Raw genomic sequence first — 27439 nt, forward strand, 5'->3', positions numbered from 1 at the left:
TTGTGTTTAATTTTTATAAGAAGATGAAGTATTAGTCCTGTTAGGATGTTTCTAGTTGTATACAACATAACTATTAAATACAGTTGAACTTCAGTATCTTGAACACTGACTTCTTAAATACTTGGTCATTTGGATGTCTCAACCACATATTTCTACGTAATAATAATCAATGCCTTGAATCCTTGGATATCTGGAATTTTTTTCTGGGTCCCATGGAGTCTGAGATAATGAGGTTTGACAGAACAGTGATTTAACAGGGATTCTTAATACCAGGAGGTGGTTCATTAATTTGACACTCAGACTTTCTAGCTCCCTACCACCTCCATCCCCCTTGTAAGTATGAAGGTAGCATTCCATTTTATGCAGGTTAGCTTACCGGTAAACTTTTTTAAATAGGAGCATGATATCTATGCAGTTGGTTCTCCCACAACTTTATGATTCTTCACCAGATGATGGTATTTGGGTAAAACATATCCCCGATACATGTATATCAGTTGAAACCATTATACAGATGGAAAAAACAATAAGAATAAGTTTCATCACATTTTAATAAATTAATTTACAACTGTAATTTGATAGATTTTGACAGAATTACAACATGGGTTACACATATTTACAACACTGAAGCTGATGAAATATAGTATATGAACATACGGGGGAGAGGAATGAAAAATATATAGCAATCTCTATCAATGTATGAACACATAAATGACCCTCTGTCTAAAAAAATCATTTGGGAAGTATGTAGCATCCCAAATTGGTCCCAGCTAGTTATTTGCTTGAAAGTAAATTCACAATACAAAATAAAACTTTCGTACACAGTTAAAATTTTCAATTTTTAAAATGCAATATTTTTTTTAAAAAGAATTATTCCAATGTTTAAGTCCTGTAAATTGGGAAAATATTGGAAATTGTATTTATTTTTTTGTTTTATTGACTTGAATCGGCAGAATAGGAAATAGCTATTATTTGACTACTTTTAAATTTACATCACGGATTTTACTGGAGCAAAACGTACAATGCAGAAATTTCCCGCCAATAAGCAGCAATTCAAACTGTCTTTTATTGCACCAAATCTTTATAATTTTTTTTTTCTTTAACCAATCTGACAAAATGAAATTTAAAAAAAAATTAAAGTAAAATCACAATTTTATACTGTGTTAGTTTCTTCATCCATACAACAGATTTAGTCTACACATCTAGCACCATCAAGGATGCAGACATTTTAGAAAATACTATTTGTGTCAGCAGATTTCTTTTAAACAAAGCAAAAACAGAATAATAATATATATATTTGGCAACAATGTAACAAATCTTATTGCTCTGAGGAAAGAAAACTATTCTTTTCTACATGAAAGAAAAGAAAACTAACAAATATATATATTATCTCAGCAGTGTTTTTTTTTTTTACATGACACTCAAAAATTATTACTAGCTATCTCACATTAAGTCATAATATATCTCTCTAAAAATGAAACAACGCATATAAACCTTTCTAAAATATTTTAAAATTATTGCTTGAATGTTGCACTCTGTTGTATATTTTTAACAAATTCAAAAATAATTTTCCAAGGTCATCAAAAAAAGTTATTAAACAACATTGCTTTTCTCGTGAGCTCGGAAAAAAAAAATTCATCTGCATTTCTCCAATGCAAAAGTCTTTGCAAGGGCCGTGCCTCGTATTGACATTAGATAAGGTTCAATTCGTTTGACTGGCTGAGATAAAAACAATTCATTCAACAGTCAAGCAAACAATTCATTGACATCATCATTCAGTGGAGAAAAAAAAGTATCAATTTATCTACCGGTATCTACAATACTGACGACAGTGTCGGGGGATTTTTTATTTGTAACCTTCACAATCTAAACATGATAAATAGTTAAAACTACAGATGCATGCCTAGTATATTGTAATCATTTTCTCTCACAAAGCTGCTTTCAAATGACATAAAAATTCATTCAAGTGATTAAAAAAAACAGTTCATGACAAAAAAAAAATCTATATAGATGAAGTACAAATATCCACAGTATTGTTATGATCTACATTTTCACTGCATGCACAGCCTCTTGCCAGCAGAGGTATTCATGCCAAAGCCAAGTCTGCATACAAAAGCAAAACCATGACACACCATTAATGTCAAATCCATTATGTGAATACTTCTTTATTGCTCTGGTGGATCTTCATGGTATGAACGCTTTTTTGTATGGTGTAGGATACCCTGTATTGCTTAGGCGTCCATTTTTTTGTACATGTAAATGGCTAGAGTTTTTCTACTACATAAAGCAGTTTTTATGCACCAAGTGAAGTTTTGTGACAAAGCAATAATGACATATTGCTGCACAGTAATCCTAGGTATTAACTACCTAGCTAAGGTGTCTCTGGTAGGAACCATTGCCATGGCAACTAATCACCAACAGGAAGGCAATCAGCAGTAACTGAAAGGATGGCATTTCATTGGTCCATCATTTTTTTTTTATAAAACTGGGGCTGCAACGACTTCTGCCGACAGAAATCCAATGGTTAGCCTTTAAAAATGAATCTACAAAATAAAAATAAAATGGGAAATTTAATTAAAAATAATTTTATGCTGTCTGAGGATATACCCACATCAATCAATGAAGAATGAATAGAAGCCATGTTAAATGTCTTACCATGACAAATCAATGTCTCTTCATGTGCAGTGACAGGTGATCTGACCTGGAGAAGGCCCGCTCACACACATTACATTTGAACGGTTTGTCACCAGTGTGTTTGCGGAAATGACGGGTCAGTTCGTCTGATCTCGCAAACCGCCATGTGCAGCCTTCCCATGTACACACGTAGGGTTTCTCTCCTGCAAGATTGAAAATTCATGCATTTATTTTGGTGAAAAAATGATAAACTGCAGCTTTATCATATTTTTGGTAATAAAAGGATTAGAGGTAAATAATTTTAAAAAATATCAATATTGTGGTATATGTTGAGGGTGGCAGGTGGGGATGAAATGGCAGAACAAGTACCTGTGTGCGTTCTTCTATGAGCCTTTAGATGTGAGCTCTTTGTGTACACTTTGTTGCAGCCCTCGAAGTCACACCTGTGGACCCGCCTCTTCTTTTCTCGGTCTATAAATGCGTCACAAGCTGCTGCCATAGGAAACGGTTGACTGTCAGGTCTGGGTGAACTTGGGGAACCCATCATTTTAAACTTACTGAAAAAGGCAATTGTATCAGGAACTATTAGTTTGTCATGGTAGAAAAATTTGTATAAGAGTAAAAATTATTCATCCCAAAGGTATTTTCTTCCTTTTATTAATTTTTTAATGTCTCCTATTTCAATATTCCATATCAAAAATTCCACACGTGTCACTGTGACAGTGAAAGATACGGTTTTTGTGAAGGATTTGTTTGCTAAATATGGAGTCCCTACACAACCTGTCTCCCAGAGTAAAATTCTTACAAGATTTTCCCCCTTTCTGTCATCATAAACAACTCACTTTGAGGCCTCTTTGATACGCTGCAGTGACAATAGCGCGGCTGACCCAATTTTCACTGTGTCCGCTGACATCATCATGTCTTCCTCTGAAAAAATTCAAAACATCTCTTTATAAATTATACAAAATACATGTGGTCAGTTGATGTTTAATACATTTCTTTACAAATCATATACTAAGTATGTGGTCTGTTGATCTATGAGGTCCTTTTATATCTTATCCTGTTATTTTGTTCATATTGATATAATTTAAAGTCGTTTTAACATTCTATACTTTTTAATTTACATGTGGTCAGCAGATATAAGAGGTCCTTTTTTTAAATTTTAACCTCTTATTTTGTTCATATGAGTATAATTTTAAGCCGTTTTAACAATTCATGCTTTATAATTATGTTCTTTTTCAGACATATTTCTTTTTTTTCTTTTGGAAGAAAGTTTCAAATAGACTAAGCAGAGGGCAATAAAAAGTTTCAGATAACCTCATATACTGGTCAAAAAGCACCGAGAGATAACGGAACATTATAATAACTGATAAACCAAGTTCATTGCCTGTGTCCTATATATTGAACATAATGCGCTGTTGAACCCATTTAAAAATGATCGTTTTAGGATTTATGAGCAATACATGTCTTTCGAGACTCCCATAACCTGTAATTTTATTTTCATTTGAAGTCTTGTTCAATGCACAAAGATTGGGGTCACCGCAATCAAAACAATTAATAAATTCAACAAAGAGGTGGGATTTAATTCGGTAATTCTCTTTTTGTAAGACTATAAAATAAGGTCTGAACATGCATTAATGACTTGTAAGACCAACATTTCTCATAGTAATCTTAACTATTTACATAACCATGGGAAAAACAAGATTTTCTCTTATATCTCCCTTGGCCTAACCTTTGATATAAAAAAAAACTTTCCTGACATGGTAGTTTTTTTTACTTAACTGAACTTTTAAAACACATTTTTGTTATTGTTTACTTGAGTACACTTATTGTAATAAGCCACCCCATTCTTCTTACTCGCTTAACAGTGGGATAAATGAAGCTAGTTTAAAGACCTTGTCAGATTTTAGAGTCCACAAAGAGTGTGAAATTTTTGTGGCCTCAAAAGTACTCCTCTGGGGTCACACGATCAATGTTTCCGATGGATTAGATATACGGGCCTATTGTTTAGTAGCCTGATCTAAGCTACAGTTACAATCCGATATATAACAGATATCGTGATTCGGTGAAAAATGGAAGTGAATCAGCAAAAAAGTAATTTATGATACTCGGCTACCCCCCTGGACCAAATCTGTAAACAGTTACGTAATAAATGTTTAAAGAGCGAGTAAATAAACAGGTACACGATGTAAATATTGATATAAGTTCACTTTCAACATCAAACTGTTGGATTTAAATTTAATGGTTACTTTCAACTGTTTTGCATGAAACTGGCATTCTGAAACCTGTTTGACCTTTTAATATATCTATAGAAATAACTTCATGCTATAAATCTCGAGATCTTCATCAATAAAACCATATTAAAGCTGGGAAATCGTGCTACATGCTTCACACCCCATGGAGGGTTAAAACATGGCAAAAATTAACTCCAAAGAAATCATAAATTTACATCTGGCAAATGTTTTGGGGGGAAAAAAGTACATCAAGATAAACCTAGCGTATCTTTGGAAAAATTAAAAATCTCTACATAGCTCATTTACAAAATCAAAACTGCCATCATATATTGGCCATGAATGAGTGAGAGAGAGAGTAGATTCCAAGCGCCTCCAATGTTTCGCAAACATATTTATTTTTCCTGGAACAGATCAGTTATCTGTTTAAATGGGGCACTTGAACTTTTTTTTTGGCATTACGATTTTTTATTTTCATTAGCATACAGATGTTTATGAAAAAAGAATTTAATGCAGCCGTCACGAGGAGAAACCCATCCCTTAATATTTGTGATTACAATTTTTTCAATAGATCTCCCATTCCAGTAGTTCAATACAGTTAATATGGGCTCATGGAGATCAATGGAAGCAACATCCGCTTAACATAATGGGGAGAGTATAAAAAAAAGTTCCCCTATCCCAGTGGCATTGAGGGAGTCTTTTGACTACTATTGAATTCCACTAAGCATTTCCTCTCGTCTTTTGTTCTAATAATTACGAAGATGAGGCCATTGTAATTCAGTTAATAAACAGGACTGCCGAGCTTAATCAATGTGGCTTCTATAATTCTTGTCTCAATTAGAAAATTGCTTTTATTTTTCTTGAATAATTTTTAAAATATTCCCAACATTATAAAAATACATATCTTTTTAACTAGCATGTTTACAGAAATTTTGCTGCTTTTAAAATTAAATCTAGGACTACCTGGTCTTTAAAGACAAATGAGATGTTGACATTTAAATATACATTTTGATAGCAATGTTTACTAGATTTTTAAACTCTTCTATAGCTGCCTAATTGAATCATATGCAAATAGACAGGAGTCATATCCCTTTTGAATGACTTCTCTCCCTTTGATATTTAAACTATCAGAGCTCATGAACAATTTTTTTTACCTTTTTTGACACAGTTCAGGTCTATATGATGGCTACCAGGGTGGTCAGGTGATTTCTTGTTCACCGATAAATCAACAGGTTCTGTCTGTACAGGCTGAAAAATTAAAATAAAAATTCCTCAATATTCATTTCTCAAATCTATCAAAATAACAATTTCCTACAATATTTCATTTTCGTGTTAAAATTATTATCGAAACCAAGCCCAACCTTTCCCTATGTCAGGCTGATCATAACTTCATTGGTCTTATAATAATGATGGAATATATTACTTCACACATACATAATCAAATTGACCACAAAAAGGCAAGGTGTGGTCCCCCACTAGTATTGACTGATTTAAGAAGGTAAATTATTATAATAAACAGTCTGTTGTACACCTGTCTTCTCGGGACCACACCCCCTTCATTGGAAAAAGAGCTTGCTTTTGCAAGGAAAAGCTGCACGATTCTATCCTACAGCTATGGAGACACACCCAAGCAACCGCACTGCTTTATTGTAAAGAAAATCTTCTTAAGATGTGACAATGTCTCATGATATATAGACGTCGGCAATACCTATGTCATTTTCGAAACCCCAATCTGGGTTATTAAATATATATTGATTAGAAAAATAATACTTTTGAGCCTAAAACCATCTGAGCATATGAAGATCTTTGAATAATTGAAAGACATAGATCCAAGAACCTGAGACAAAACATAGGGGACAAATCAATAAGACTGCATATCTCATGGACTAAAAACACCTTAACACACACACAAGGAAAAAAATAGAGAAAAAAGTCCTTTATCAGTCAAAGTATTTAGTATTCCAGCACAGTGAAAAAACTCCTTTAGTCAATATTTGCATGTTAAAGTACAAGCAATGCAGAAAGATAGTGGACTTTTTTCATTCTGGTTTATCAATACCAGAACTGGCAAAAGTGACTCAGAAGCACAGAGGAACCAGCTAGAACTTCTAAGCAATATTGATCCTTATGGCCTGTATTTGATTAAAGACAAAGTATTACATAATGACATTGAAAAGGTATAAGAACTTGAAAATGTTTATTATTAGCAACTGGGTCAACTCAGAAATGTCCATCTCTGGTAACATTCACTTGTTCAACAGAAAATCAGTATAACAACCATAGTTCAACAGAAAAAAATTCTATGATTTCTACTAACTCTAAACTCTTCATCATTTATGATTGATTCAACCCTGAAAAAATACAAATCTAGAATAAGAGGAACAGAAGGAACAATCCTGATTCAATCTGCTTAATATATACATACCCAGGGATATAAATAGGACTGGTTGCAGCCCATACAGGGGGGCATCCCAAACACCGGGTACTCAGGGTAGGGGTGGAATTCCTCACAGAATGTTAGATGCATCTTGATGACAGTTTAGTATAATACTGTTAAGATACTGCTCTAGGAAGTGTTTTTTATGAGGTATATTTATATATCCTGAGATCTACTATTGTTCTATTTTTAAACTTCTTGCAGATTCCTCTGTTTCTATTTTTAGATTTTCCTTCCAAAAGATAATTTGGGGGTTATGACAGCGGCCTTTAGATTCCGGAGGACAGATCTGGTATCTGTGATTGGACGATTCTTCACGAAATTCTCGACACTTCTGCAAAAGCTCACAAGCCTCTTAAAAACAAATTGTCAATGTCCAGCAGAATTTAAATACCACAGACTTGATAAAGTTGACACCCAGGAGAATCTTTTTGGTGATCACAATATAATTCCAATATCAACTATAAAATGCCTGTATCACTCGGAATTGTTCAAACTCAAAAAAAAATCAATATATATGTTCATCAGTGGTCACTCTGGGATGGCCTGGGACCAAAAAAATTTTTTTCACTTAATTCGATCAGGACAGAGAATATGATGTTGACAGTGTGGTTAGGTATACTGGAATAAATGCCTGGCGTCGACTGATCAAAATTCAAATATTACCTCACCCAGTCTCTCCAGGGGGTGAGTGGAACATTTAAACTGCACCGATTTCAATAGGCTACAGACCCCCTGGTTCTCCGATTGATTTTCTGATTCCAACAATGCATTGATATACAATACACCAACGTAGTGAAATGCCTTTTAAATATGATATTTTAAATGCTCCACAGGTGAGGCATAGAGAAGGCGTGAAGGCTGAAAAATATTATGGATTGATAGGCATTGAGTTGTGACGGCTTCTGTTACTCAGATTAGATAGACTATTGGTGGGTGTGTACGAGGCTGGGCTGCACGCCTTTGTTACTGAAGTGCGGAGATTTCATGTAAATACGACCTTAATAATCGGCACAAAAGATGTGGGTAATAGACTTATCAGTCAATCTGGCCCACTGAGAGAAAAAAAATTCTGCCAACTCACGGTGTTTAGTCCTGTAATTCTATAGACGATGCATCTCTTAAAGAATACATTTAAATGATCAATGACATGAAACTTTTTTTTTCTCAAATGAAAATGATCAACCATTTAGTTCTCAAGACATTTAAGGTCCTCCACCTTCATGGCTGCTAATGAGGTCTTTGTCGAATTTGAAATTAAAAGTAAGTTCAAAATGCCTTGACGTATGGAAATTGATAATCGGGACAGCTTTTCTGATTCGGTAACAGGGCTTCAAGTAGATGTCATACTTGTCACTTGACATGGATTTTTGTTAACTGAAGGCGCCCTCCGTAAATACAGGCCTCTATAATATCACTGCAGAGAGAGAGAGAGACTTACAAAAAAGAGGACACACACAAACAAGGACAAATAGCATTGGATCGAGAAAAACTGTCAGAAAAACCGTTAATTGTACATAACTTAGTTATGATCCTTTATCATATCATCTGATGTTATACATAAGATATTTGTACAAGACACTAATATATTCTCCCGACTTTTCTCTATTTCTATCAGATCAAATCCCCATAGCTCAAGGGTACAGAAATTAACTAACTAAAAGGAGGCGGATAAAGGCCCCAGTGCTGAATATTGTTTATTGATTTTCAAATAATTTGGTGAAAGAACTTCAATTGGGGTCAAGGAAATGTTATCAACATTGATATAAAAATATTTATTTTAAATTCCCCTTTATCCCAAACATTGGTGTGGCAATGGGGTAGTTAAGGATCTATTTAAAGGGTATATCATGTCAAGCTCAATTTCTCCTTGTAACACTCTACCAAGGTATCAGCAAAGGAGTATTAATTTCATGCAATTAAATTGACAGTCAAGATATTTCCATGAAAATTTTATGTTTTATGGGGGTTTATTTTTTGTTTTTTATTATTTGACACCTCTAGGATTGGCAGGTTTACTGCAGTATGATGGATTAAGATTTTCACAAGGATCCTTAAAAGAAAACTATGGGGAAATCCCCAAAGTATGCTCTATACTCACAAAGTTTAAACATGATATTACCGCATTGGAGTTCCTTTAAAAGTTTATGAAGGTCGAGACCCCCAGAGACAATTTCCCTGACTTTCTGCCAATTAAAATCTCCATGTCACCTACTGTGTTTAAATTCCCAGTGTCACCTAATGAGTTCAAACAAAACTTTTAAAAAGTACACAGTTGCATATTTAGTATAATCAGTGCATCGACGGCGTCACCAGAGTATTTGTTTGAGGGAACCTGACTTTATCAGTTCATACGCTTTTCAGCAACTCTTAAGAATTGAAACAATAATTTCAATTGTTCAAGAAACTTTACTGAGGTTTGCTGCATCTGCCATTAGAAATGTACTTTTTAGGAATTTTTCTTTTAATGCGGCAATTAAGCATCTCTTTTCGCAACAATAAGAAAGCTCTCCTGGAGATTGAAATTATTGAAATTCAGTGAAGCATACCACTGATACTTAATGCAGAGCAATCAGTGCGAGCACAGAACAATGCAATCAGCACCACAGTAGGGGGTTTCAACCATGACCCCACCTTGAACAAGCACCAGTGAATTTTTTGAAACCCACACACTGAATGCACTAAAACGTTTCTCTGATGCTGCATGTCTGATTCATTACTATGAAACTATAACTAGGTTCCACGCACCCACAACTTCTACTGCTTTCAAACCCTTAAGAAATTTTCAGTGGGAAGAGATTTTGTGCATAGCCGCAATGTTTAAATATACTTGACAAATTCGCAAATTCGTAGATCATGAAAACAAGAGGCCCAGGGGCCACAGCGCTCACCTGAGCACATCGGGCTTGAATTTAACACCCCCCCCCAGGCGTTCATCATTTGAACAAACTAGAATCTACACTACCTAAGGATGATTCCATATAAGTAACACTAATCATAGCTTTGAAGTACTTGAAAAGAAGATTTTAAAAGGTTTCCCTATATATATCCATATGTAAAACTTGGGTGGGCCATTTTGGCCCCACCGTAGCCCCAGGGGTCATGATTTGAACAAACTTGAATTTACACTACCTGAGGATGATTCCACATGAATTTCATCTTTCCTGGCCCAGTGGTTCTGGAGAAGAAGATTTTTAAGATTTTTTCCTACATATTCCTATGTAAAACTTTTTGGCCCCACCTTGTCCTCATCATTTGAACAAACTTGAATCTACACTACCTGAACGATTCCACATGATTTTCATCTTTCCTGGCCCAGTGGTTCTTGAGAAGAAGATTTTTAAAGATTTTACCTATATAATCTTTATCCTGTCATCATTTGAACAAATTTGAATCTACACTACCTGAGGGTGATTCCACATGAGTTTCACCTTTCCTGGCCCAGTGGTTCTGGAGAAGAAGATTTTTAAAGATTTTTCCTATATATTCCTATGTAAAACTTGGGTCGGCCACACCTTTGCCCGGGGGGTTATGATTTGAACAAACTTGAATCTACACTACCTGAGGATGATTCCACATGAGTTTCACCTTTCCTGGCCCAGTGGTTCTTGAGAAGAAGATTTTTTAAAAATGCCATTAATTTTTCTCTAATTCATAATTATCTCCCCTTTGGAAAGGGCGTGGCCCTTCATTTGAACAAACTTGATTCCCCTTCATCCAAGGATACTTCGTGCCAAGTTTGGTTAAAATTGGCCCAGTGGTTCTTGAGAAGAAGATGAAAATGTGAAAAGTTTACGACGACGACAACGACTACAACGACAACGACAGACAATGGACAAATTTTGATCAGAAAAGCTCACTTAGAAAAGCTCACTTGAGCCTTCGGCTCAGGTGAGCTAAAAAGTAAAAATAAATAAATTTTGAGTTCATTGTACATTGGACCTTGCTGCTAATGGCCTTAGATCCCATATGCAACATACTACGTGCAAATCTAAGCAAGTAAAATCTTTATGCTGGTATCTATGTAGATGGCCCACCACACCTTCTGCCATCACCCATGGCAACAGAATTACATCATTGCTGTGGGGTTCACGTAAGGCAGCCATCTCTCTGACACTTTTGATAAAATTCTTTGGCTGATGTAACTCAACCTCTTCTTTCAATCCCAAAAATCTACATTTATTGTCAAATTTTCTCACCAGTTTCACAAATCATTGCCTTTTATCAATTGGGTATGATTATATTTATCTCCATTTTATATATTTATTTATTTTTTTTTTTTTGGAAGCCTAAAATATAATACATGTCGAATTCAGGAGAGGTCTTTTGTTGATATTATGATAAAAGCTTTAAATGTTTTCCTCTGCAAAAGCAGATTACTAGTTGGTATTAAATTTCTCCATTTTTCTACTTCATTTATTTGATCTCTAACGCCATCTCCTTCATGTATAACCCATAGAACTTGTCGGCTCTCCGAATTTAAAACCTGTTCTGCCATCAACACTTTAATAAAAAAAAATTCTCCTTTATCGTAAGATTATACAAGGTAAATTTCATTCATCATTGCTGAAATTTTGGATAAATATAGGATTTCCCATGGTCTGTGGTTAGAGATATGATTTTTTTTATCCAATAATTTTTTTTTTTCCTATCTTTGAGCCTTTCAGGTGAGGGGATAGAAAACACACAAGCTGGATAAAAAAAATCATATTCAACCACAGACCCTTCTTTTTATGGCATGTTTTACACATAGTTATGACATGTTGTTCACTGTTTTTATATATGAATCAACTTCAACTCTTTCACACAAAAACCAATGTGACATCACAACTGTTAATAAGAAAACGATACCATATGACCAACATCCACTGCATACTCATCATGATAAACAAAATTCTCAATCTTCTAAAAAAAGAGAGGAAGTGCAACCGATTATTTTTTCCCTCGAAATTTTGGTTTCATGTATCTTTTCCTCAATTCTTACAAAACTGCCTGCCCCTCCCCCGCACTTTTGAATTCCATTTTCCCCGAATCAATAGATATTCAGTAACAAGAGTGCCCTACAAGATAACACAGGAAATACATATTCGCTACATTAGCATTAATTTTGTCATTGAGCTGTATTTAAGCAAATTATCACTCCATAAGTTTTCCCTCTTTTGCATAACAATGCCACAACTGGAATACTGTAGACTTGCTTGTGGGTGACATTTTCAGTATGGTAATTTCTCCATAATTTGACAACTAACGTATCTCTAACAGGTATTTTTCTACTGTAATGGCTTGCAGTGTAACCTCGAACAAGGAGACATCGTTTTTCAAGTACAGATTTCGGGTTAATCATGGCGGTAATGAACCATTAAACTGTAGTGAAAACTGCCTTTGGTCTTTTTTTTCAAATTTTTATTAGATACAATTACCTGTTTCTATTATCAAATATGTGAGTACATTTCACCTTTTTTTAAAAATCCAAATTTTTCTTCATATGTTGCTTCTCTATATTCAACAAGATTAGATTTTGCAAGTTAACAGTGTAAATCATTATTCAATTGGCTTATTTCCTATATGACATACCATAACTTTAAACTACATGTATTTTACATTCATACAATACAAAATTGATACAATATGTATGTGTAAACATGTATTGTATTCCAAGCAAAAAATTTTTAAAATTAGGTCCTTTAACTATTTGTTAAATCAAAAAGCATTCATCCAATCTCTTGACAGGAAATGCAGAAATCTATATAGGATAGTGGATAAAAGCCGACTTAATCTATGCAATTGGTATACAGATTTTGGTGCCCCTGCCGGATTTGAACCTCGTAAGCAGATGCAGTGATACCTATGATGCCGACATAAATTGTAACGATGTTATACAAGAGCCTTGCACGCCCAGGCACTGGAGTCGGAAATTGCTCACGGGATCTAGTCGATCAGGAAACCCACATTTTAACCAGGAAGCCGCATTAATGGGGCTTGACACAAAGCAACGAAACCACGACCTGCTCTGGGATAGACACTGCTCGGTGTATTATATGGTTGTACATTGTATAATGTATATGCAAATATACTTTTCACAATATCAAATGCACGCAGAGCAAAACAGTAAAAAAAATACTTTTGTTTGAAAAATTTCTTTCCTCACGCAACATATATCTAATGCCTTGAACATCAGATTTCATAAGATCAATATTCATTTTTCCATAAATGTTCATGTTTCCATTATTTGCCATGTCTTTTGGGAGCAGTAGGTGTAAAAGTGAGTAAGAGAGAACTTGAGAAATACATGCATTTCGTAAAGGAACTTTTGTCAAAGATCGCCTCGCCGTGTCAGAAACAGGACCAATCAATGACAAGAACAGGCGTCCACATAGAAACCATAGTGCTCACAAAGGAACTAAACTCCTACCAGATGCGTCACAATAATCGTAAAGTGTACCACAATATTTCTAAGATACACAGACAGAATATACAGAAACCAAGCACACTGGTTGTTTAGAAAGTACATGTAGACACAACTGTTAACTTACAAATAGGTTGAAAATACCTGAATTCTTTCTCAAAATGAGAGAAAATTGAGAAGAGCCACAAACATCCCAATATCAGAGACAATCAAATTATGGAATAATTTGTTCAAAAGAAAAGAAAATTTTGTTATCAAGAGTGGAATTCTTTTGTAACTGAATGTACTAGAAGGTTTATATGCAGTAGAAGGTTTTTTTCTGCACCATATGTGCACAGCCAGTGGGTAGACAATCTTATCTGCACTATCTGAGGCTATCATAAATAATTACAAGAAACTCAAAAATCTCTACCAGACTCCAATAGTAAGTCATGCATACAGACTTTTAATGTTAACACACATCCATAAAAATCCATTGTTCACCCAGAAATTTTTGGCAAATATTAAGAATGTTTTGTGTCATCAATATGCTTTAGTCGGAGGGGGTAACTACATTTAGAAATATATATCTTGATGGTTTAATTTTAAAACTGGAATGATTTAAAGAATGCTAGTCAAAATACTTTCATATCTGACTGAATATCTATCAATATGGTCCCCATTAGTTGTAATCTAATTCTATAAATTCCCTATTTCTGCTCTGGTTTTTTCCCAGTGAATTAATCTCTTTCATTTATTTATTAATAGATTTTCACATTATAGACAAAAGCAAAAGTTAACTTTGGGATTTGTTCAGATATCACTTCCTTAAATCCAATGGGAGATTTATGCACATCATTTTTTTCTACTGCATCAATAGCTGCAGCATACAATACTGGGCTGTTACACCACTCTCAACATGTCATGCAAACAAGTTTGTATTTACAGTATGGCATGCATATTTTCTTCTACTAGCCTTTCTTTCAAATAAAATACAGTAAAACGCGGTTATAGCGAACATGGCCTTAAAATGAATGGATGCTTACAGCAAAGTGATTTTCATTCCCCTTGACTTTATGATATATTGTAAACTTGATGGATATAACAAATTACACAAATTACACTTAAAAATGAAGCAAAATCATCTGTCCCTGGCTCTTCCTTATAATCATGTTTTACTGTATCGTGATTTTGGTTTTAAGATTAAGAATACTGACCTTGGTTCCATTCTTTGTCGCATCCTTGGCTAACAGTCTGTTCACCATTTCTCCGTCGGTAAGGGGGGATGGAGAGTTAGCCGTCAGGTTCACATCCCCGTTCAACTGGGCCTGTTTTATTCGTTTTTTCAGCGCAAACATTTGTCCAATAGAAGTAGGTTTATTGGGAGATCTATAATTGAATGCACTCTTAATCTGACTTAGTTTGATCAGTGCAAGTTTCTGTTCAGAAGTTTTGGGGACAGTTTTCGTAAAAGCACTGACTCCCTCCTCCCCGATGATGGGAGAGTTAGGAGAGGGGGTCTGAGGAATTAGGCTCCCATTGGATGAAACCGAAGAGTCCAAAGAATTCGGGCTCAAGTCCGACAGAGACTGTCTCTCTGGACTAGGATTTTCGAGTTTGAACTGAAAACCGCACGGTATCTGAGTGCTTATTGGCATGGGAGAGTCACGGTATAGAACACTGCTTGGCTCAGTTTTGACACACTTAAATGGCGGTTCATCATTGGAATCTTCGTCGTCTAATCGTGGCGGAGAACCTTCGGATGATCCGTATGGAGATTTAGAGGAACTAATATCTGAGTCTTCTGTATGTTTGAATTGCTGTACCATTGGTGAACCATCGTCTGTCATGGCCGACATCTGAAAAAGAAAGTAAAATTTTACTGAAGAAGTATTGAAGTGAACAATATGGTATTTACTGGCCATCTGATCCTAATTTGGACTAATAAAATACATTAATTATAAGTCTCAGTCTGTAGTACAAAAATATCACATCAATTTAAATCCTAATGGAAAGTCCGAAGAGCAAAAATATTGACTTCGGATTCTCAAGAAAAGAAAACAATTCCTTTGTCACTTTGTACCTTCGTAAAATTCCACTTTGACAGCCATATAACTTTGGATCCCATAGTGAAGTATTAAATGTAAGTGCCTATTTGTTATGACTTTGGTACTTAAAGCTGTGAACTTCTACATAACTGTCACACAGAACCTCCACAAATCATTGACAATTCATTAATTAGCTTCACACAAACAGACATATATTTTATGTGTCTATACAGTTAATTTGCATACTGTATACTAATCCACAGGTAACATATTCCATGATGAAAAAAATGGCAGTACATCAGTCATCATTGTAAAATATTGAATCTCAGGTAAGTTCAACAGTGAACTCTTGGTGCAGCAAAAGCTTGCATTACCCATATGTGACTGCCTCTGAAATAAGGATCACAATGATTTAGATAACTTTCAAAATACAGCATTTTCTGAACCCTGCTTTGAAGGTGCACTAAACTCCTTTTTTTTCAAAAAATACATGCTTTATAAAACATTAATTGAGTGCAAATAAACAAATTCAAGCTGTGATGAGTGATTCAAATTTGATGGCTGTTTGACAGCCCATTCATCAAAGTTCACTGTACACATACATATGTATGGTTCTTTCTGACCCTTTCCTTGAAGTTAGAGAAAAAATGACCCAGTTGACTTGATTTTTAACATTTCTGATATTTATCTGTTTTGACATGGACATGTCCGACAAACTTAAAAAAATAAAGAGGAAATGAATGCTACACAATACTATGCAAATCAGATGGTAATTTTTTGACAACATTAACCTATCAGAAAAATTTCAAGGATGCCAAAGGAAAGTATATTCTTCAACTTTAATTACATATTTGGGACAAAAAATATTAGTGTCTTAGACATTTTGAAGACATATTTTCTTATCCGGTAACTAAACAAAGACTGTCTATATATCCATTTCCATAGGGAAAAGTTCAACCACAATTCCTTTCAATATCATAGGTTTTGAATATATATAATTTTAGAATAAATTATAAATTTCTTTGGTTATCCTTGGGGAAATAATACTCTTTGCAGAAAATGAATTTCAAAGTTTTGTCAGCTAATTAATAATAGAATATGACAAATTTGTGTCCCTTAAGGCTGAAACCACACCCATAACAGCGAGATATTATCTATCTTCCGATGATAAGGAGGAAATAATAAATTAAGCAAAGTACAAAACTTCCCATAAAATGAACTCTTTATTTTTATTTAGATTTGAAAGGAAATAATTGATTTCAAAAACATTCTGTATAATTTTCCATAAATGCAACATTCTGAAGGTTAGAAACATCATGTACATCCCTTTGAGCCAAAAAGTATTCCAGATTGATGAAATAGATCAAGATGATCACAAAAATAATTATTTTTATATCAAATATAAATCAATTTACACCTCTTTAGTACGTAATATCCCTCAAATTATGAATGATCATGTTATCGATAATTAACCAAGTAACCCAGATATAACATATAACTAACAAAATAAAGATGGTGCACTTTTGAAGAAGATTGAACACATCTCATAAATCTTTTGATAGAGACCCAAGGTGGTAATATTTACTGCTTTTCGGAAGGCATAAACATGCCTCAATAATTTCATTTCATATCAATATTCAGTCACAAGATTTTTTTCAATTATGTTTCTTTCTTTTTAAATTGATTATCTTCCTTGAATTTCAGCAAAAAAAAAAAAAACAACTATCAATTTCAAATCTTAGGTCAATAAAGGACACAGGTAAATGTATACAAAATTTTTTGCTAATAAGTGCATGTCAATTTCTGACTGGGTCTATGAAGTATGTGGTACAACAAAGCACACTTTATAAGTCATCCCCGAAAGGTACCGAGTCAAGTACTAATGTGATTCACAACGATCCGTCTCATTGTGTGATCAAGTGCCCCAGTCAATAAAACGTGGACCCACAATTATAAATCATTAATAACAAAATTCATTTGAAAATTGAAAGTTGAAAAAAAAAACACAGATGACTGGGTTAACACAGAAAGGAAAAAAAACTTCAGATATCTTTACACTTCAGCACACATACGAAAGTTAACTGCATAATTTATCCTCATAACCTACATTTACTGTAGCAGGCTCACACACACATAAACCTCCCCTTCCCAGTCAAATCTCTTTTGCAAGTCCGCCTTTTCTTTTTCTCCCAAAGTGTTCAGAGTATAAAGCCTGAACTGCAGAAATGAAAAAAACTGCCTTCTATAATCTCCTTTACAAGCTAAAAACATACCAACAACAATCCCAAGGGAAGGCTAGCTAATCCTCCCTGGTAAAACCTTGTACAAAGTCACCAAGATAAAACACAGTACGAGTGGAAAACTATCGGTAGGTGTGTCTCGGCTGGGTCAACATATGACCCCTAGTTATATTATCTCTGAACAAGTGAACAGCTGACATACAACATGTCTATTTACCCTACAGATATAAGTTGTAATACACACACACAGACGACCGCACATAAATCATATATTCCTTCTCCTCTCTCACACATACATAAATACCTTCACAAAGTGCCACACCATGAGAATTCTGGGGAGAGCTTCAAACTTATTACAAGAATCCAGTCTGCATCAGCACCGGCCGTTGTGAGAAATGATCTTCCTCCCTCTGCATATACATTACCACAGCTGTTGGAAGCACCTCCCACTAACCACTCCCAGACTACACCCAATGGCTGACTGACGTGGTGACCTTACATACAAACAATTTCCTGATCTACTCCGCAGTCTAAACATTCTCAAGGGCTCACTGTTTCTACATCACATGTATAATATATCCCTCAAGTACCTAAGGTCAAAACCATTTCAGCAAAAATTAGATATGTAATAACCATGTAACTCAATTAAATGTTTAACCATGGCAGACTAGACATAGCTGAGATGATCATTGAAAGAAAGGACGAAAATCAATACGGAGGCAAAACTAAGACCATGTTTAACACAAGAGGCGACCATTAACCCTCGATCATGCTAGCCAGTCACAAGGAGATTTTTTTCCTCTCTCTCTCCCCTTTCTTATAATTACCCAACATTCTCATCTCTTGTAGAAGAAATCCTTAACGTTTATGTCTGGCAGCACTAGAGGAAGTGGAAATCTTGTGTGGGAGAGACATAAATTGTCCGGTGGTTGACAGGGTCCCAAAAAAAATCTTGTCACATTTATGCAGTCAAACCTCTTCAAAATGCTAAGTGTTTATTCAAATCTGATTTACTTAAAATTTATGGCTGCAGGTAGCAATTCACTTTATTAAAGGATGAACGGTGTCACTTTAATTGGGAGTATAATCACATATCTACATTGGCGGACGCATAAATTGTGATCTCTGCTAATGTCTACATATTACTGAAAAATTATTGCCCAAAGTTCATGTTCAATTAACATATAATGAGGAATAATTTTTAAAAACAGAACAGCAAGTGGATCAGGATTATATATGAATCATAAAACAAGCATGTAAATGGTTGACAGTTATTATTTCAATGGAGATATTTTTCACTTATAAACAAGGAAAGGTCACAGTGTTTTACCTATCTGAAATTTTCCTCATATGAAAGGTTAAAGAATCGTAATTTTCAAACAATTCCTTTCTTTAAGCATAAAAGAAATAAATAAAACTTTAAAATAAGACAATCCTCCCCAAAAATGTTGAATTTTATAAACGAACAACTTTTTTTTCATTTGAGTTGCAATCTACAATTGAAGAAAGAAATTAAACATCTTAATTACTTAACTGCGAAAATAACATAATTAAAAAACAGTTTCTGAAACTTACCCATTTAAACAATAATCAAAGAAACAAGAACTATTAGAAAACAGATCCATAACAGAAGACGGAAAATCCTGTGATGTGCAAGGACCTTTCAATGAATTCTAATGAAATACAGTCATTAAAAAACCTCAAGACAGCTCTGTCAATCACCACAGGAAATCGAATTATCGCATCCTTCACCCCACCTCAAAAAGAAAAACATTTGCCACAACTAGGTGACTACCAAGACATGCATTCTGCAATTACACAGAACATCTCCAACATTTCAGCACTTTCCGAGATAAAAATGGAAAAAGTCATAACTCATATCATATTATGATTTCCCATTACACAACTCACGAGTCGATTATAAAAGGATTATAGAAACCCGTAAAAAGATTTATCTTCGTTAATGCCCATAAAAAGTTATAATCTGAGGGGATTAATCTTTTCTGGGATGCATTACAGTAGTCAACAATTGGGGGGGTAGTACAGACCTTTACCCAGTGTGCAATGCTGAGTTCGGAGGCTTGTTGCGAGATGGCCAAATTCTCCAGGTCAAGACTACTACTCCCCGTGGCAAACATGTTAGCATTGGGTCTTCCCTGCACACCCAGTTTAACCATATCCCACCTGGTTTGCCAGGCTAAATCCCAAGTTTGGAAAAAGGGGTGGGGTCCCTCCAAAGATTGATTAATTACAAGGCTGGCGACCAGTGGACAAGCAGAAGGAAAGAAATTACAGAGAGGAGCTAGGTTTACCTGCAAGCTCTTAATTTGTTACCCATCAGTAGAGATAACGCTGGTTATTTTCACTTTCTATGGTAAACATTACAATGACTGTGTTTGTGCGGCAGTCCTAGATTTATCCCCATCATAGTGGACTCTCCAAGAGATGAGGGAATCCTTGACGTAGATCAGAAGGAGACCTTGGGCCAGGTACAGCCAATGACCAAATAGGTGTGGAGTGATGACAAGACTGCTGAGTCCCATCAACTCACAGTGGAAAAAACATTAGTCAGCTCCCAAATCTAGACAGTCGCTTGCTTTTTAGGTCCCTTTTTTCACGTCTCGTGAATTTCACGGCAAATAAAATACGTACTTTTCAGTGGAAAAAATGCATAGGTAAACATCAACTTCAACATTTGTTTATCAAGGATGTGTTTTTTTTTTCTCTCTTCCCTTTTTTTGCATTGCTTGCAGGTTTTTTTATATGAAAATTTTTCCCGTCTTACTCATTCTCCCATGCATATGATTAAACAAATGTTGTCCATCAGTGGAGCCCAACTTTACACAGTTAGACACTAACAGTGTTTCCTGCACATAGACACATGCACCTTTAAAATTTTATTTATGGCAAGGTCATATGACTCATGTCAGTTAATTAATTACCTGAGCAAAAATATTGTGATGAAAGATTCTGGATAAGAGAAAAGACATATATTTTATGGAAAGCACAAACTTTTTATTCTTGTCAAGAAATCTAAATTTGAGAGAAGACACATTTTCTTTGCCGGGTTCTAATAAATTTCTCAGTCAACAGGGAACATTTCCAAAAAACACCAATATTGATTGATCTATTGATCATCAACATTGAACCAGGAAGCATATGTAAATCCCAAAAACCCCTTGTTATAATTGAAAGAGCTAGGTTCCTATCACCTCCAATGATCGAGGCATTTATTTTGATAGGAACTGACAACCTTTCTTATTCCCCCCTATCATAATCTCCGATGATTGTTTTCCTGTTGTAATTCTTCTTATCAAATCTACACGAGTGTCCTCTAAATGAATACTTATAGATAGTAAAAGCCAGAAATAAATTGGGAAGTCGGCCTGATTTACCACCCCAATGGTCCTATATATCTGTTTCCATTCATAACATCAGGTTCTATAAGGAAATCATGTCTATATCAAACAAAAACGAAACCTAAGGGGAGGAGTTTCTGATTTATGAACATAAAAAATATTGGCCTTTTATTCATTTGCTATCGTAAAGGAATTGGAATTCTGACCTTTGATAACATTTCATTATATTCTGTGAGTTACTGTGTAATCAAAATAACAAAACTAGCTTTTAATATAAAAATTCCTCATAAAAAAATAAATTCTGATCTAAGTCCTCCAAACAATATCTCTTAGAACTTGAAACCCCCCAAACAATATCCCCTTGTATTGATCGTGGATGTAACGTTACTTAATGAAGGCAGGTGTATGCTCGGATGCTCCAGAGATTAGTGGTGTGTTCGATTTAATGCCTGCCAGCCACACCTAGACTGTTTGTCCAAGTTTTTATCTAACGATCCACGTAGCTGCCGGAATCCTCCCTCCGCTGACTTCCGAGTAAACAAGTAATGCCACCAGATATCTTGGCTTCTTTTTAAGTGATAGCCACTCTACTGTTTAGAGCTAAGTGTCGACCTTCTTAGACAACCTTTATATTAAACCTGCCCCGCAAATAATAAAGTTATAATTGTACAGGCATTCGGTGTGCTTAAGAAAATCATAGAGATAAAAGTTAATTTTTTTTTTTTTTTTATATCGTCATATGCTTAATTTATGTATGAAATTCAAATTAATTTGCAAAACGAATTGGTTCACATGTTTATACATGTGTGCAATATTTTCCCCTTTATAAAGTGCTTATTCAACTTAAGTTACAGTCTTATTATAAGCTCACTTGTGTCAAAAGCAATCCTCAACCACATAATATTCTGAATTATTAAATAATTTTTACAATGCGCAGATAAGAATATTAGATCCAGAGGAACAATTGTACTTGATTGTTAACCTGGTATCTCACCCCTCTGTACAAAAAAGTTCAGTCATGTAACAATGTTAGTCAGAATTCTAAGTGTTCCAAAAAGAAAGAAGAAATAATGACAAATGTGATAAGTTTATGCTTGGCAGACAAGAAATGAATCCTGGACGACAACTTTAGTGACATTTTTCTTTTAGCATTCTATAATATCTACTTGAATATTATAAAACTATACAGATGATTCATAAGGTCCTCTCTAAAAAAACAATTTAGTATATGTAAGTGTACTCAAAATAAATTACCATATCAAAAGTAACATATTATATATGGAGTCTTTTTAATTTACATGTGAACTTTGAAATCTCAAACATTTTTATACTGATGAATATCACAGATATTCCATACTAATATGAAAGTCAAAACTATGTCTCGATCTATGCATTTTAATCTAAATATCTCAAATATCTTGGATTTAACAAAGTTTTCCTTGGTCCCATGGAGTTCCATCATCGCAAACCACGGCCAAAATGTAGGATCCTCTCCCATTCTGGAGAGAGCATTTAGCAGACTGCAGTCTGTGGCTTAAAAAATTGAGACAATGATGGAGTTCAAAATAGTGAAAATTCAATGGCTCAAACTTATATACAAACTCAGAGCTGACATATTGTATACTGTATATCAGTTGAGCTAAATTTCTTTTTCATTTTGCAAAATAGCAAAACAATTTTCATTTGCATGGTTAAGTACCTTTATGAAGATCAAAGATGGAAAGATGGATGCATGCAAGGCTTATAGATACTTCCTCAATTTCTGTTTATTCTAGCATATAACCTCTGTCTTTAAAAATTGAATATAAAAGCATCAACTAAGCCAATTACATAATTTTCAAGGGAAAGGAAAATTAAATGCTTTTGATGTTTTGTGTACCGTATATACATGGACCTAATAAGCAGTGCAAGTCCCAAATACAAATGATCCACCGTTTTTTCCAAGTTAATACATTCAAAATCCCCAGGGATATAGACAATTACATGCAAATATGGTATTTAATCACAGAATATTTCATAAAACATTCATTGTGGTATGAACGTTAAACTTCAAAAAGGATAGACAATTTTGGTTTTGCTTGATTTATCTTACAAATTGTATGTCTGTATGCATGCACATGGGGTTTTTCAGGCTTTTAGCTTCACCATCCCACACATTTCCTACACATAAATCAGTTAAATCTTTCTAAATACCCAAATGGATGCAAAATCTCCAGGAGCTTAAACACATTAGACCAAATACTGCCCGCAAACTTCAGATCGGATGCAAATTTTGCACTTAAAGTTCAATGGTCCCTAAGCCTGTATATTTAATTCCATCGGATCAACTCTTTTAATCTCCCGGTGATTAAGGTCTTTAATTCTTATGAAAATCTGTCAGCACAACAGAAATTAATTTTTTATATTTCAAAATTATATTGCGGTAAATTCGTGAAAAAAGACATAAAACAAAAACATGTCAAAAGTGGCAACAAAAGGCCTCAAGGTTAAAATTGCAGATGATCATAAAATGTGGATATCATACAATATATTTCTACAATATCTGTAGATATGTGGATTATTTTGTCAACCATAAAAAAAAAATGGGCCCCAAATCTAAAACAATCTGTTTAGTCCTTACTACATTAATGAACCATCTTTCAACTAAGCATAAAAACATTATATCACATTAAATTAAAACCTGCAGATACTCATCAAAGCTTCATGAACTGAGGTCTCTCATCCCCTACATGTAAAGGTTAAGATTACGTAATTAAATCCTACATCTACAATCGTACCTTGTTCTGGCTACAGACATAGATCAGAAATCACTGGGGGAATTTAATTATTTCTTCTTTTTCTCTTTTTCTTGATTTTCTTTTCTTCTCAAGCATTGGCTTTTATGGTTCCCTGAAAAAATCAAAAACTCTAGTTACTATTCATCACTGGTCATAGATGCAGCCCCTTCTGACCCAAACCTCAATACAGTCAGACCTCATTATCACCAACTCAATAAGACCAGGAAATATCATAGATGTCTGAAGATTAAAGAAATTGAGGTCAATGTAAATACAGACAAATAATAAAATAAAGAAATATTGTGAATTCCAACTCACTTTGATATAGAAGATGTGTGTATTGATGTTCAAAATACTAATGTTCAACTGTGTGTCTTAAATACAGACTCTGAAGTCCCAAGTTTCCGCATCAAATAATTGTATTGAATGGATGGGAATATGGAACGTGTTTGTTTCAGATGGTAGTCATTGACAAGTAGGAAAAAAATTCACAAATACTAATCATATACATGTATTATCACATTATTTAGTTTTTAAGTATGATTGTATTATGCATAGACTGTCATATATTGTTGACATGTCTGATGAATAAAAATGCTGAAATGAAGAAAAAGTCATGAAATAATTTTCCTATTTACTTTTACACATAAAGTCTATACACCATTAACCACACCAATACACATGTGTACATATAAAAGTAAACCCACTTGCACTGTAGCCTGCAGCAGAAACTGTGACTTAATTAGGATGACAAAGTATATCATAAGTCACAAGACTGGAAAAACAACATACTGTACAAAGTATATGTTTTATTGGGGTCCAGGTGGGCAATAACAGAAGATGTTGTTAAACCAAACTCAAGAAATAGCATTATAGAAAAAAAATCATACTGTGTTGTCACCATGCTTAGAAAATATTTATCTCCAACTTGTACTTGTATCAGAAAAAATTTCCAACCATAATTCCTTGCTCAAGGACAATAAATTTACTTGAGATTTTTGAACTTTTCAAGGTATCATCAGTACGCAAGAGCATCATGCATCTGAACGTGTTAAGTTTCCAAGTGTCCTTAACATTCATAATAAACTTATTCATCATCATTTTCATCTTGTCTTCATTAAAGTGATTAGGATTTCTGGAAATTACAACAAAAAATTAATGAATACTTTTTTTTAATACATTGTACTTTCATTTTTAAATGCTTTAGAAAATTGTAGTCCATTAAATTTTCAGTATGAAGACTACATGCATCTACCTAAAATAAGTTGATTTATATATAGGCTTATCTCAATACCTTGTTGACTGTTTGCCCACTTTTAATGTGTTTATCAAAAACATTAGGAAAAGAAGACATGCCAGTTTACATGGCTAACTGAACCAAAACGTCTTCATTAGATAATGAAATGAAACTTTTGCTGAAAACTCCAGTTATGTCTAACACAGCATATTGCAATATTATAGTGCATGAAAGTCACTGACTTAATAGACCTCACTGGACAAACTAATGAAGAACCAACAGACAAAGCAGAGACCGAATTCTACTTCCAAGTAGCTCTTCAGACTACTTTCATAATCTTTATAATGTCTGTTTACTTATCATATCCTGTCCTTAAAAGGTGAGCTTGCTCTTACACATATATCTATCTATTTCTAATTTCTTTAACCCAGAATCTTTAAAAATTAGAGCTATATATATTTACAACCAATACCCCTCTCCCTCCTTAGAAGTTGAAGCTATCACATCTCAGACATCTCAGACTTCTTGCACATTTCCTAACTTTTTTGTGTGTGTGCAAAAGTCAATTCGTCCAAACTCACAATTTAAAATTTAGGAAAGCAAGTCACTTTCATTGGAACCTTTGATGTAAACCTTTTGTCAAATTAATATTTTCAATATTCAAAATGTAAATTTTAAATGGGACTGATACCAACCCCCCCCTCCTTCCCAGAAAGGCAAATTCCGAGTGTTGGTGAATATTATATAGTGTCAAGATTTTTTATTACCAAAAAATGTACTGTTAGTCTCTGTATCATGTGATGAGCTTAGAATTTATTAGTGTTTTCTTGCTTTTTTTGGATATCATTAAAATGCTAATCTAGATTTGAAAATTACTGCAGCTCCTTATGTATATGCATCTATCAGACTGTCTTGAAGTCCTCAAAAAAACATTCAATGAAGTTTGGGTTTGCAAACAAGCTAGAAACATGCTCAAAATTTGTTTTTTAAGGCCAATCTAACATATAAAATTTAGGTCAGCTGCAGCATTAGGAGCATGCATTAATTAGACCAGATATCTATCCAAAGTAAATAGTGGCTGCATAAAACAAACAATAAATGACTTATTCCATAATAATCTGGTCTAAATGCCATCTATTCAAGCTGCATGGAAACAAACTTATATGCTGAATAAAACAAAAAGTCACCAACTGACCAAGCATGTAGGTCAGTTGCAGCATCAAACAAAACATCCAAAGAAGCATCAAGTGTACATTTGGTTGGAATACGCTGGGCATACTGGTGTGATCTTCAAAGTGAACCACAATAATGAAACATAAGAGATTAAGTCCTTTCTAAAATAGATTTATTTCTTCTTACTTAGGTACACCTTTTAAAATCTTATAACAAAAATATCACAATATAATATTCATGCAATTGTCACTCTAACAGGAACTTCTTATACAGTAATGCTTATGAAGTATTTAATGAGAAATTTAAATCCTTTATAGCAACCTAGGTTTTTTTTTTCTATCCTGGATACAAATCCAATATGTTAAGTCAAATCTATCAAGGAGAAAAAATATTGAATCTCAAACCTCTTCCATGCAAACTGATAGATTAACAGCTGATGTAAACATATGAAGTCTCTGAATTGATTAATGCAAACCCAAATAATAGGAAGTTCTGTTCAGCAACTGCTTTTTAATCCAACAGTTAAAAAAAAATATGCGGCCGACACCCCGACACAAGCACGACAAAGAACCATGAGAACCCTAGCCTGAAGTGGACAAGATCTCCCATCGGCCGATGTGAAAATGAACAGCTGAGGACGTTGTTTATTTCATCACGGACGCAGATTTATCGAGTTATTATTTACATTTTAAAGATGCAACCTCATTGTTTATGTTTTACTTAAAATAACAACAAATGATAAATATCAAAGATGGAGAAAAAAATAAAGTTATATACCTCAGTGATTTCCTCCTCTCTCTCGCCGTCCGTCCGCCATGTTCACTCATCCGGGAGCTCGATTCTGCCACACCTACACACACCAAGATGGGCGTGTCGCTAGGTCAGGTCACATCAGAGAAAAGTTCAAGCGGATCAATTACA

At 34.3% G+C, this 27439-nt stretch overlaps 1 protein-coding gene across 5 annotated transcripts; it reads right to left on the reverse strand.

Annotated features, from left to right (window-relative positions):
- Positions 1–530: 530 nt before the first annotated feature.
- On the reverse strand, positions 531–27433 carry LOC134245989 (Krueppel-like factor 8). Of its 5 annotated transcripts, XM_062728220.1 has the most exons (8): positions 27296–27433; positions 24109–24220; positions 14902–15543; positions 6017–6110; positions 3474–3558; positions 3001–3188; positions 2653–2834; positions 531–2540 (listed from the first exon to the last, which is right to left on the reverse strand). In XM_062728220.1, exons 3-7 carry the CDS (start codon positions 15541–15543, stop codon positions 2662–2664), a joined length of 1182 nt encoding a protein of 393 aa, XP_062584204.1. In that variant the 5' UTR covers positions 24109–24220; positions 27296–27433; the 3' UTR covers positions 531–2540; positions 2653–2661. The 5 variants fall into 5 exon arrangements, with proteins under 5 accessions (XP_062584204.1, XP_062584206.1, XP_062584203.1 ...); XM_062728222.1 differs by lacking the exons at positions 24109–24220; positions 27296–27433 and adding an exon at positions 19548–19570; XM_062728219.1 differs by lacking the exons at positions 24109–24220; positions 27296–27433 and adding an exon at positions 18277–18504.
- Between the last annotated feature and the right edge of the window lie 6 nt (positions 27434–27439).

The sequence above is a fragment of the Saccostrea cucullata genome, unplaced genomic scaffold, assembly GCF_032062105.1.
Source record: "Saccostrea cucullata isolate Sc308-1 unplaced genomic scaffold, CSIRO_AGI_Scuc_v1 ctg342, whole genome shotgun sequence".
Classification (NCBI taxonomy): domain Eukaryota; kingdom Metazoa; phylum Mollusca; class Bivalvia; order Ostreida; family Ostreidae; genus Saccostrea; species Saccostrea cuccullata.